Source organism: Lytechinus variegatus, chromosome 15, assembly GCF_018143015.1.
Source record: "Lytechinus variegatus isolate NC3 chromosome 15, Lvar_3.0, whole genome shotgun sequence".
Taxonomy (NCBI): Eukaryota; Metazoa; Echinodermata; class Echinoidea; order Temnopleuroida; family Toxopneustidae; genus Lytechinus; species Lytechinus variegatus.
In genome coordinates this window covers 21,866,700-21,879,451 of record NC_054754.1, presented here as the reverse complement: position 1 = coordinate 21,879,451, position 12,752 = coordinate 21,866,700, and the positions used below count along the sequence as shown (strand labels likewise).

Below are 12,752 nucleotides of genomic sequence, written 5' to 3'. Positions count from 1 at the left end.
TCATATGTCTAGAGTATATGCAGAAACACGACACAGATATATTCATAATTCATAAAGAGTATCTTAACTGTCTCTAAGCGAATATTAGAAAGATATATTCACATTAAAATACGAATGATATTGAGCAGGTAACCCGAAAAGCGAAGATACAAATGAAAGAGTTCTGAGGAAGACCTATCGATTAACACAGTACTTACAAAGCAAAGATTTAGGTACAACGGTCTCAGATTTTATTTTTTCATCTGATAATTTATTTTTTGCCCTTGTTTTTTGCTCTCTTCATGAATGCATTTGTATGTTCTCTGGGTCCACATTATCATGCGCACTATGCTGTTTTGTGAATTTCCGTATTTCCTCGAATATTACATCTCAATATACAAGGTGTATGATAACTGAAATTACTCTTTAACAAACGATAAATTCGTATTTGTAAATTTATATTGTTCTCAGTTTTGCAACAATGCAATCAGGCATATTTGATGACTTTCATATACATTTTTCAATGTAAATTGGAAATGAATTAAGGAATGAAAATGAAAATTTGAGTTTAGGAGTCCCTCTCATTCAGATAACATGTTACCATGGTTACAGCCCCTAATAAACACCAAAAAACTCTTTGCAGTACAAGAAGATTTTAATAAAGTATTTCAGGCGTCTATTTCAGAAAAAAATGTGGATATATGCATTTTGGAAAATACGGGGTTGTCTTATCCTTCACACTTACCCCCCCCCCCCCACCGCCCCCGCCCCTCCCCCTCTATGCTTAATATGGTCCGTGATCACTGCTATAGCAGTCCCAGAGAACCTAGTCTCCTTTCATCAGATCTATTGTATTACCATTTGCCCCTACAACCCCTCTCCCAACTAAAGAATGTGATCACGATCACTCCTCTGGTAATCCAAGAGAACCTTGTCTCCCTTCATCGGATCGCAGAGGTCCCTGTGGAAAATGAGAAATGAGAAAAATATTTAGGTAAATAATGAGATTCATACAATACAAATGAAAACGTATTTCCATTACCAATGTGTAAATTTTTGACATGAAATATCAATGAATTGACTAATAGAGGAACAAATATCTACTAATATTTCCAAAAAAGAAATCTCGAAAATTGAGGTTTATAACATTCTCTGAACATAATGTCACATGCACACCCATAAACATGGATTTGTATTTCTCTACGCTATCGTTTGCTAAAATTGGCTCCCCCATCCCCCAAAACACACACCACAGAGAAGAAGACAGGGGGGGGGGGCAAATAGAAAAATAAGCGCTGTTTACTTACAATTTCAGACATTATATCGTCATCCTGTGTGTCAAACCCCGAAGTTTCGGGAGCAGTGTCTAGTCCCGCTCCGGTGTTTCTTTCGTCCTGAGGCTGTACACCCACGTTCAAGACCTCCTTTTCTTCCTTTAAAAGTGTGGGGGAATTACAAAATAAATGATGAGATGGAGAGAAAACTATTTCATAGTGAGAAAATGTCAGAATTTACTTTATTTTCCTTTTCCCGTCTATGGCACGCCTATACGAAAAGGTGAAATGAGAAAAGTGATAGCATTTATGAATAGGGTCTATATTGAGTTGATCACTTGTGACAGCTTTATTTTATTTTTATTTTTTTGCTGATAAATGCAAAGATGGTATATAACCTATTACAAAGGGAACATGTTACTTCGAAATCAATCTGGCACAGTGGCTGACCTTCTCGACGACAGAGGACGCTTGCGTATTTTGTTTTTCAAATTATTGGTACATAAGGGTTTCGAACTCACAACTTTACGATCTTCTAACCATTAGACCACACGACCCGTCAATGTCGTGACATAATTTAGCACCAAGATGATATGAGGAGTAATTTACTTAAAATGAATATGGAAATGATAATTCGATAAGTTTATTGTGCGCAGTACGCGCGTTTCCGTTTTACACCCTGGCGAAGGCATTTTCCGGAAAAGTAGCCAAAAAGCGACTAGTGAAGAGTCTACACACGTCGCTGGTTGCATGCAGCGTGCGACACAGGCGAGTCCACCACCGCATGCAATTTGCACAGTTACTGATCAGAGCACAGAGTTCCTCGGCACTTCATGTACAGAGAGAGCGGCAGTCAGGAGTGAAATCCGAACATGCTTTTGCAGTCTCGTTGTTTATGATAGTTTTTTTTATAAAAATAAATTATTAACTAAATGAATAGAATGACAGACAAAATCAAAATAAACAGATACTTAAATGGGAAGACAAATTGAAGTTTGATGGATTGATACACTTAGAAGCTGCCGAAAGATAGATAGAAGACTGATAAATAAATAGAGACAAGATAGACAGATAGATAGATAGATAGATAGAAATGAGAGAGAGAGAGGTGGATAGATAGATAGAAAGAGAGAGAGAGATGTAGTAGATAGAAATATGGACGGACAAAGAGAAAGAGAGAAAATGCTAGAGAGGGAGAGAGATAGAGAATTTGAGAGACAGATAGATAGATGTTAGATAGATAGGTAAAGAATGAGAGAGAAAGAGAAGATAGACAAATTAACAGATAGATATATAGATACATAGATAGATAGATATAATAGATAGAGAGAAGTAGAGAAAGACAGACAGATGGATAGATAGATAGAGATAGATAGATGTTAGATAGAAGAGGGAGAGAGACAATTAACAAATTAACAGATAGATCAGTTAAAAAAATAGATAAATAGATAGAGAGAATAAGAGAAAGACAGACAGATGGATAGATAGATAGATAGATAGAGAGAGATATTAAATAGATAATTAAAGAATGAGAGAGACAGAGAAGATTATTAACAAATTAACAGATAGATAGATACTCTAGTTAAAAATAGATAAATAGATAGAGAGAAATAGAGAAAGACAGACAGATGGATAGAGAGATAGAGAATTTGAGAGATAGATAGATGTCAGATAGAAGAATGAGAGAGAAGAGCGACAAATTAACAGATAGATACTGTAGTTACATAGGTAGGTAGAGAGAGAGAGAGAAATAGAGAAAGACACAAAGATGGATGGATAGAGAGATTTGAGATAGATAGATGTTAGATAAAGAATGAGAGAGACAGAAAAGATTATTAGATAGATAGATACTGCAGTTACATAGATAGATAGGGATAGAATTTGAGAGATAGAAATATAGACAGATAGAAAGACAGACATCAGCAAGTCGGCAAGGCAAATGATCAAACCTGGAAAGTATAAGCTCATGCAGCTGCATTTGCAAGACAGTACGGTATGTTCTGCGGATAACTTCGGTGCGGACTTTGGATCGCGCGCCCAGCTGATGATGTAAACAAACGTAGACGTAGACTCTTCACTAGTCGCTTTTTAGCTACTTTTCCGGAAAATGCCTTCGCCAGGGTGTAAAACGGAAACGCGCGTGCAGTACTTGTCTGATTAGTTGAGTTGGTCAAAGTCTTAGAACGGAAAGTAGAGGGCAGCATTCATATTAATCAATTTTGCTCTTCAAGTTTTATTTGCATCCGTAGCTTCATATTGCTTGATTTTTTTAAATTGCATTATTATAATGTATGAAATCATTTATTTAAACAATATTTTGAATAATATCACAATGAATTTTACCGTTTTTGTCTCACCTGCGAAGCAGAGTGAGACTATAGGCGCCGCTTTTCCGACGGCGGCGGTGGCGGCGTCAGCATCAAATCTTAACCTGAGGTTAAGTTTTTGAAACGACGTCGTAACTTAAAAAGTATATGGACCTAGTTAATAAAACTTGGCCATAAGGTTGATCAAGTATTACTGAACATCCTATTAGAGTTTCATGTTACATGACGAAGGTCAAAGGTCATTTAGCGTCAATGAACTTAGACCATGTTGGAGGAATCAACATCGAAATCTTAACCTGAGGTTAAGTTTTTGAAATGTCATCATAACTTAGAAAATATATGGACCTAGTTCATGAAACTTAGACATAAAATTAATCAACTATCAATGAACATCCTGCATGAGTTTCACGTCACATACCAAGGTCAAAGGTCATTTAGGGTCAATGAACTTTGGCCGAATTGGGGATATCTGTTGAATTCCCATCATAACTGAAAGTTTATGGATCTGATTCATGAAACTTGGACATAATAGTAATCAAGCATCACTGAACATTCTGTGCAAGGTTCAGGTCTCATGATTAAGGTCAAAGGTCATGTAAGGTCAATGAACTTTGGCCATGTTGGGTTTTTTGTTGAATAACCATCATATCTCTGTTAGTTTATGGGTCTAGTTCATAAAAAGTGGACACAAGAGTAACCATGTATCACTGAACATCTTGTGCGAGTTAGAGTAGTATTCAAAATCAGCACCGCTGCTATTGAACCGCGTGATGCAGGTGAGACAGCCAGAGGCATTCCACTTGTTTTGATCTACTCACCTTGATTTTCAACACGATTTCTACTTCATTTTTATTAATGGAGCAGGAGAATTTGGTCTTGCGAGTTGAATAAATTTCAAGACGTAAACCTTGGAGATTTATTGATATCTAACAAAATAAAAACAAAGAAAAGATTTTTTAAAAAATATTGAAAAAAAATCTGATGAAACACAAACTGTGAATTTGTAGTGAATTCCTGCAAACAAGCTTTAGAATACCCCTCTTCAAGTCTGAATTTTCTAAGTTTTCAGCTCGCGCTTCCCGCTTACAATATTTGATTAGTGAGATACCTATGTTACTCATGATTACAACGACTACAAGTGCTACATGTGTTTATACCAATTCTAACAAAACCAGCAACTGCTTGGCAATCACATTAGATGACTATGGTGAGAGATGCATACTTTTAATTGATTCCTAAAATATAGTCCGTAAAATGTCCCTGCTTCTGGTGTATACACAAATTTCATCTCGCACTTCGCGCTCGTATTGTTTGTTGAAGCGAGACAGGTACGTATCATGATTACAAAACTTTGCTTATAATGTCCCTTTTTAGGTCTGAATATAAAAGATTTTCAGCTCGCGCTTCGCGCTCGCATTATTTGATCAGTGATACACATATCTGTGTAATGGCACTGTCCTTAGAATTAAGTCAGTATACCTGGCAACTGAGTGCACTTTGCTAAGTGACTCGATTTTTTTGCTGATGCTCCCCCCCCCCCATGCCGCGACCCACGGTACGCCAAAGTAGACCATAATCTCACATGAAAGCAAAAGTTAATGAACATTATTTTTAGTAAATTACTACAAAATTAGATTGAAGCTCTTGAAAATATCTCCAAATTAGTGTGCCCAAAAGGACTTTTGACAACTAAACAATTCTATCGGGTAGACCAATATCAATATCACGTACTCTCTTATTCTATGTTTTTTAAACTTCCTATTTTCTTACCTTATTTTCAGCGTTGTCTCTGTCACTTGGGTATGTTTCACGATGCTGAGTTGCCATGTCTTTTGATACTCGTTCTATAAACCAAATATATATTGCAAAACATACACTTAAATGACTTGTTATGATAGGGTCAGCTGGGTGCAACTTTTATTCTAGTCGTATTTAACTATTTTTCTAATCGTATTTTACTAGAAAAGGGTTATTTCTGACTAGAATATATGTTAAAAATGTGACTGTCAGTGATTGCCATATTAGTTGCACCTATCTGACTACTGGTTTAGTCAATTTGACTGAATTGTTCTGAGAGTGAGGAGTTGACATTTCTATGCATGAAATGGAGAAAAAAAAATGAATTTCCTTCCTTTTTTATTCTAAGGCCCCAAAAAATATATTATAAAACATCAAATAACTATAATAAAAATACTTTTCTGCCGTATAATTATGATATGTCCTTTATAACAAATTTATTCTCTTTCTTCTCACCACATCTCATTTAGCTTAATTTCTACTAAACGTTTTTTTTTAGTTATGAGCCTTCTGACCAGTGCAATATTGTTATACCAGTCTGATTTTTTTCTCGTCGATTTGTCTCTCCTCTAATCTTTCCTAATTTTCATTAAAAAAAGATAAACCAAATGTTAGTTACAAATTCTATCGATATTCCGTGATATGATTTTTCTCTTTTGCCGAATCAGGGGCCGCGGAAGCGGGGGGCTTCAGCCCCCCACTTTTTTTTTCCAAAACTGTGTACAAAAACGTAAAAATGACCATAGGATTGTGATTTTTTGCATGGTCATGCAGCCCCACCCCTTGAAAACCGTTCCGTGGCCCCTGCTACTACTATCGTATGGCATTTGATTTTTATTTGTTTAGAGGGTTATATGCGATGATCAAAGTCCAAAGCACAAGCGGAAGAAATTATGATATACATATACAACTGTAAAACACAGCTCTATAATACATACTGTATATACATGTATTACGGGTGCATTTCCACTGCAAGCAAATTGTTGATATTATGTTGTACAATTTCCTCATTTATTGGAGTCATCATACATTGGAATAAAGTCAATGTGAAGGTAATATGATGTGTTTTGTTTTAGTAGACATTTTATAGAATATTATCAAATGATTTTGCCTTAATCTATCTGGCTATGTTGATAATAAAATGGTTTCATTCAGTCGTCTTTCCCGTACAATCTCACTGTGATTTGCATGGTGATTTTCATTGCACTGTATATATGTCTAAACTTATTACATAGACCAATCGAACAATCATGAATTCATTGGCTTGACTGACTGAGTGAAGGGCAGGAAATTGTTTTGTCGATGCATCCCCCCTCAAAACAAAAATTACAGTAATAATTATAATCATAATTTATATATTTTAAATGAAATTGCTTATTACGTTATTGAAGAGAATCTCTCTCGTCGCATACCCCCAGCAAGTTACAGCAATGGTGTATTCAGTAACACATTTTTTTTGTGGGGGGGGGGCAAGACATGACGTATGAGGTAAAATCTCTCTCACCCTAACAAATAAAAACCAACAATTGGGAGAGAGCGAAGCGGGAGAAAAAAGACGCTGTTTAATACAAAAATCAAAATTGTGATATATTTTGAGATTAAGATACAAAAGATGACACCCTTTTTTTTCCTCCTTAGTCGTGTATTTTTTTCGGAGGGGGGGGGAGGGTCCAAGGCCAGACGCCCCTCATAATGAACTCAAGTCGGTTATTCTAAACACTTGTTTAAACTATTAAAAAACTATAAAGAGTGTTGAATAAAACTTAACAAGGTTTTATGTTTACTCTGTATACTAAAGGCACTCTAAATTGGGACAAACGAAAATATCTTCATGCACGACCAGCAAGTTTATAATTAGCAGACCCTGGTTTGATGATAACTAAAGATATTCTTTTTTTTTATTGAGTGGTGGTTTTTATTTTAGAGTGGTGCGTATATAAAAGAAGCAGACCAACGTTCTTCTCAAATTACTATTCCAATGCTTAGCACATTTCTCTTCGCAAAAAAAACCCGATCACAATGATCACCGTTCAAAAACTTTTATTTTTCGTCGCCTCTTCGTTAAAGAGCTTCCCCTTTTCGGCATGTATGTGAATTCGGTTCGCACGCTGCACGCTCGCACGCACGCGCGCATCGAAGTCCGTATAGATGTGATAAAATCTATAACTATAATGAAATGTGGGGTGGGCTTTTTATGTATTTATTATATAATCAAGAACAAATTACAATATTTATGATTCACCCCTACCATGCTTTCGCACTACGCGCGCCCGAGCCGGTCGGTCAGCAGTGTACATCATTACTTTACAGAGCCGCTATCGTTGTCACTAAAATTATAAACAGTTTGCATAGTTCCGAAGACCGTCTTTTTTTTAACGATTTGTCAGTCTCAATGCGCCCCCGGTTAATTTTTTTTTAATTCACCTTTGCCCGCAACGCATACTATCTTTTTTTTCACCGCAATTCCGGAGATCAATATGAATATTCATAACTTTCGTCTTCAAAATAAGACTGCACAAGTCCACGCTCATGCGTACTCTTATTCCGAAGACGAAAGTCATGAATATTCATATTGATGTCTGCAACTGGGAGACTCCGAGGAAGTGTGGAATCCAAAGTATTACTGGTCAAGCCATTTTCTGTCAGAAGCGCACAACTGAGGGAGTTCTTTTCTTCTGTCTATCTCTTCTCTTTCTTCCACTCTGCTTTTTATTTGCCCATCATTTTTTTTTCTTCTCATGACATTCACTCAGAATTGATAACCATTCTATTTCTACAGGGCTCTTTTTTAAGCAGGCCTATATGCACTGAAAGGACTACCCTGTTTTAAAATAAAACTGAATAAGTAACTCTTTGTAATAACTGAAAGAAAAATTGAAGTTGCTGTGACCTAGAGATATTAATGCGCCGCACAAAACGAAACATTCAGGATTGGAATCCTTGTCATTGCGCCTACATAGCGAGGCACTAATCTGCACTTCTCTTTTATCATACATGAACAAAGATGAACATGTTTTATGAGTAATATATTACATGGTGCACGAAATTATGAATGATAATAATATGCAACATTATGTGGTTCTTAATACATTGTTTCTAAAACGCGGCATACTATTAACCCTTAATAGCACAGCTAGTGTTAGCAATTCTACTCTTAAAGGTTACTCGACCATTCAATGAATTTCTTCCTTCCTGGTACACATTTACTACACATGGGTGGAGAGTTGCAAATGCAGATAAACGCCTCGCCAAAGGACGCGAGTACCGTGGTTAGATTCGAATCCCGGCCCTTTTGGTCCAAAATCCAGAGATTTATCCTCTGATCCACAACACCTTTTCTGTGGGTCTTTAATCGATGTATTGCATGATCGATTAAAATCATATGAATAATTACCTGTCTTTATAAACAGTGTTGGTTGATTTCAATTGTAACATGCACCATGGCTCGTAGGACTTCAAAATGAATGAATTTAATGAATGCTATTCCAGACGAAATACTTTTCTGTAATCGCTCTCTTGAATCATAAAAAAATACCGAAGCGGATAAAAAGAGCCCACTTTCTCCATAAAAAGTCAACCCTTGAAAATACCTCATATTTTCATATACAATATGTAGGGCGCTAATAATTAGTGATGTAAATAAACCATAAATATGAGATAAATTCATTTATATAGGGGATAATTTTGTGTGAATCTCTCAAGCATTTATAGCATACCTATATCTATTTCACACGTATATAAATGTTTTTTAACAAATGAAATTTATGATCATGGTTAAGTTTTCTATTTTTTTTTTGTTGAATCACTGAGATCAATTCCTCAATATCTTTCTATTTTTTTATAAGAGAACGGAAACTTGAAATGTTTGCAATTTTCAGCAAACATTTCTTCTACAAGCGTGAAATATTTCCATGGCAACTGATAATCGTGATATCTCACTGATAATATATGATACATGTATAGAAAATGAAAAAAAAAATGAATTTAAGACAAGCTTTAACTTGCTTGATTTTCCAACAAATAGTTTCATCAGAATCATTAAAAGAGACCCAGCATATTTAGTAGACTAGCATGCTTATTGCACTAAATAAATTGTTTTGATGAAATTATAGGTTTTAATGGTGAAAGTAAAAAAAAAGTAAGACGTACTTACTAAAAGATGAACTCAGCTTCTCCTGCCGAAGACTCTGTTCAAATGAAATAATGTAGGTGGACTAAAATTTGCAACGAAAGGAAAGAAGAAAAAAACTGATATGCCTTGAGAGGAACATAGAACGAACGCTCAGGGAGACGGTGATTGAACATATCGGGGGGGGGGGGGGAGTTCCTATTTTTATTTGCCAACCAGTCAAGCTGACTGTTTGACTAGTTGAAGTTCTGTCATAACTTCAGATAGAATTAGTCTTCGCTGCAGCAATGTTTGTATATATACTGTACCCATAATGAAATGCAGCCTGTGCTGGTTAATGTTTTTCTGTCAAAGCAAATGGAATATTTCTAAAAGACATAATTATTTTGACTAATTTTGCTTTAATAAGTGAAACAGTTTAATAAAATCAGATTATTAATTTGAAATTGATTTGATTTACCCCGTATTTCTCGTCAACTATGACGATGTAATTCCAGAAGCTTGCGATTTAGTTGCAGATGGGTATAATCGATCTATGACACAAAATCCGAACCAAGGCAAGGATAATTTAATATAAAGATCGGGAGGGGGTCTGGGGTGGATGGGTGCTTTATCTTAAACGAGATAAATATTAAGAATGTGTCCTGGTCTAATCTTAACACGGTCTGGAAAAGAGACTACACTAGCACTATGAAGGAACGCGTCATTACAATACTAAACACATACAGGAGCCCTGTAACATTACGCTAAACAATTGATTCTAGAGCTGGTTTCTGCAATAATTTGCATTGCTTGTTGTGTATGATCAATTGTAACATAATGCTCACAATCAAGTGCAGATCCTTTGTGTTATCGGGCCTTAGCCACATTTCTATGATTTTTTTGTATATTATAATCTTTTTCATAGTTTATACATACTTTATCTGATGAATTGTGAAAAGTGTGATGACAGTTTTAGACTAAGTAAGGATAAAAAAAATGCGCGGGCCTAAAACAGAGTAGGCACTTGATTTTCATAACAGTTTTAATATTTGTTTGTTTGAAAAATGGAAATATTACGTATACATTATCGATTTTATAGGTCTACACAAATTAAATCGAACTTATGGTGGTAGGACTTTAGAACTCAGAAAATGTGTATGAATTTTGTTAAGCTTTACTATGATTTCCATACATTTCCCTGTTAATTAATCCTTTCTGTGTTTTATCTTCATTTGTATTAACAGTGGAGCGGTTTTTTTTTAAATCATAAACAGTACCTGAGTAAAATGGTAATACATTTACATACATTCCTGAAAACCACAGGATGTATCTAAGTTGGAGATAACAATCATATTGTATGTTTGTCTATGCCTATGGCCATTTTTAAAGTAATATTTAGCCTGCACATGTTTATTTGAGATATGGTAAGGCCCTCATCATGCCTATCATTGTGAGACAAATGAGCACAACTTGTATATTGCAATACGGACCTTTAAAAAAAAAGTACACCTAGTTACCAGTAATGCATATAGCATTTCCATTTATTTGAAAGCAAGATAAGAGCATTGCAGTTTAAATGCCTTGCTCACGGGCATAGGTGCCGCGGCCGGGGATAGAATCCCCGACTTTCCATGTATAGCCAGGCGCCTCGACCACTCGGCCATTGCACCTCTACCTTATGTTTGTAGCTCGATTTCTTCAGCCTTAAGCCGTTATATATATATTTTTTCCAAATATTATTCCATTCTTATGACAAACGCATGGATTCAATAGCTTATCTCTAGGTTTGGCTTTTTGTAGTCACTGTAAGCAGATCGACTAGCATGATAATTCATGCATACCCAAGGTTAAGAAAAAAAATCGAATTATGCTTGTTTCTCGACCAGAAATACCGTTTAGTTTTATAATCTGATATACATGATATATTGAATGAGGAAGTGAATCACAACCGTAGAGATGTCTCTATGATCACAACAGAAATATTATGGCAAGATGCGAGTATGCTGCGTGAGGCCTTGCAGGGTACACGATTGTCTATGATTGGCTGGACATGTCACGTGACGTCTATAACCAATCAAAATGTGTCCATCTGGTCTGGATGGAATTTCCCGTAATATTCTAACACTACCATTTGTAACCTCTCTGAATGGATATATATATATAGGATATGACGAATCATATTTTCAGCCAATCATCATCGTCTGACAGCATAACTGTAATGACGTATTGACACCCCCCCCCCATGCAGAGCTGCTGCTCGCGCAGTGCGCATTGTAGTGCTTTACCATTTCAACGTGTCGCTTTCTCGAGAGAACATTGTACTGCTCAGTCATTATAATCATTATCTCAATCAGATTGATCATAGAGAAATATTTAGAGTTTTTCTTGTAATATAAAGATACAGTTGTAAATGGAGAGCTTGTAATAATCATATTCGGAGCACCGTTGAGGAAGATTTATGTTAAATCATACATCTTTTCACCCTTCAAAAATAGACGGGAAAAAGCGTTTCATCGATTTGGCGGAGTTTCGTTTGCAACGCTTTCTGCTATCGGTCCCAGAATGATTTCACGGGGCAGCTTTACATTTCAGGTTTTCTGGCACGCTTGAGAATAACAATTACTATAGTCGTTGTATTGCGCATATGCCTAACAGTAATATTTTGGAAAATAAAGTATACGTACCAAATTTCAAATTGATTTTGGATCGAGGAGGATGTTACATTGGAGTAGAAGGACCGATTTGAAATACTTTCATCTTTGTGATGATCAGATGGAGTGCAATGATTCCTCAACCAATTTGATATACGATGTGGGGTCTTATTCGATGCCACTTTGAAACATGCGGTTAGTTTTCTTGCTTTAGAATTAAAAACATATTTCTGTGTATTCTTAATTGGTCGCGTTTGATTAATCCTTGACAAAGGTGGATTGAATGCTGTTACATCTGTACATGCTGTATTAAAGATCGAACATGTGAGTAGAAACTGCTTGTGTATAATTTTTGTTAAGAATCAAAGTAAAACATAAACTAATATAATTAGGCCCATGTCACGTGTCCTGTTATATACGCACAATAAATCACGTGCTGCATATATATTTTTTTCTTGCGAACGAACGTGTGATCTGTATCAGTACTTCTTTGAATTTCCTGTCTCTCCCTCTAGCTGTTCCTTGCATGAAAATTATTTCATATTTTGGAAGATAGTATATCCTCCGATAAGACTATGGGGCATATCATGCAATGTTTTTATTTTTTGACTGT

The 12,752-nt window shown here is 35.8% G+C and overlaps 1 protein-coding gene across 1 annotated transcript; it reads right to left on the bottom strand.

The window, feature by feature from the left end:
* Window positions 1–765: 765 nt before the first annotated feature.
* LOC121428494 lies at window positions 766–5,420 on the bottom strand. Its single transcript, XM_041625126.1, has 4 exons — window positions 5,351–5,420; window positions 4,399–4,506; window positions 1,287–1,412; window positions 766–940 (listed from the first exon to the last, which is right to left on the bottom strand). Exons 1-4 carry the CDS (start codon window positions 5,405–5,407, stop codon window positions 884–886), a joined length of 348 nt encoding a protein of 115 aa, XP_041481060.1. The 5' UTR covers window positions 5,408–5,420; the 3' UTR covers window positions 766–883.
* Between the last annotated feature and the right edge of the window lie 7,332 nt (window positions 5,421–12,752).

Excerpts from the sequence above, each read along its gene's own strand:
- LOC121428494 (XM_041625126.1), bottom strand. The coding sequence starts at position 5,407 with ATGGCAACTCAGCATCGTGAAACATACCCAAGTGACAGAGACAACGCT. Across the intron at positions 1,413-4,398 it reads AAATCGTGTTGAAAATCAAG|GAAGAAAAGGAGGTCTTGAA; the intron begins GTGAGTAGATCA and ends ACACTTTTAAAG. Across the intron at positions 941-1,286 it reads ACGATATAATGTCTGAAATT|GGACCTCTGCGATCCGATGA; the intron begins GTAAGTAAACAG and ends CATTTTCCACAG.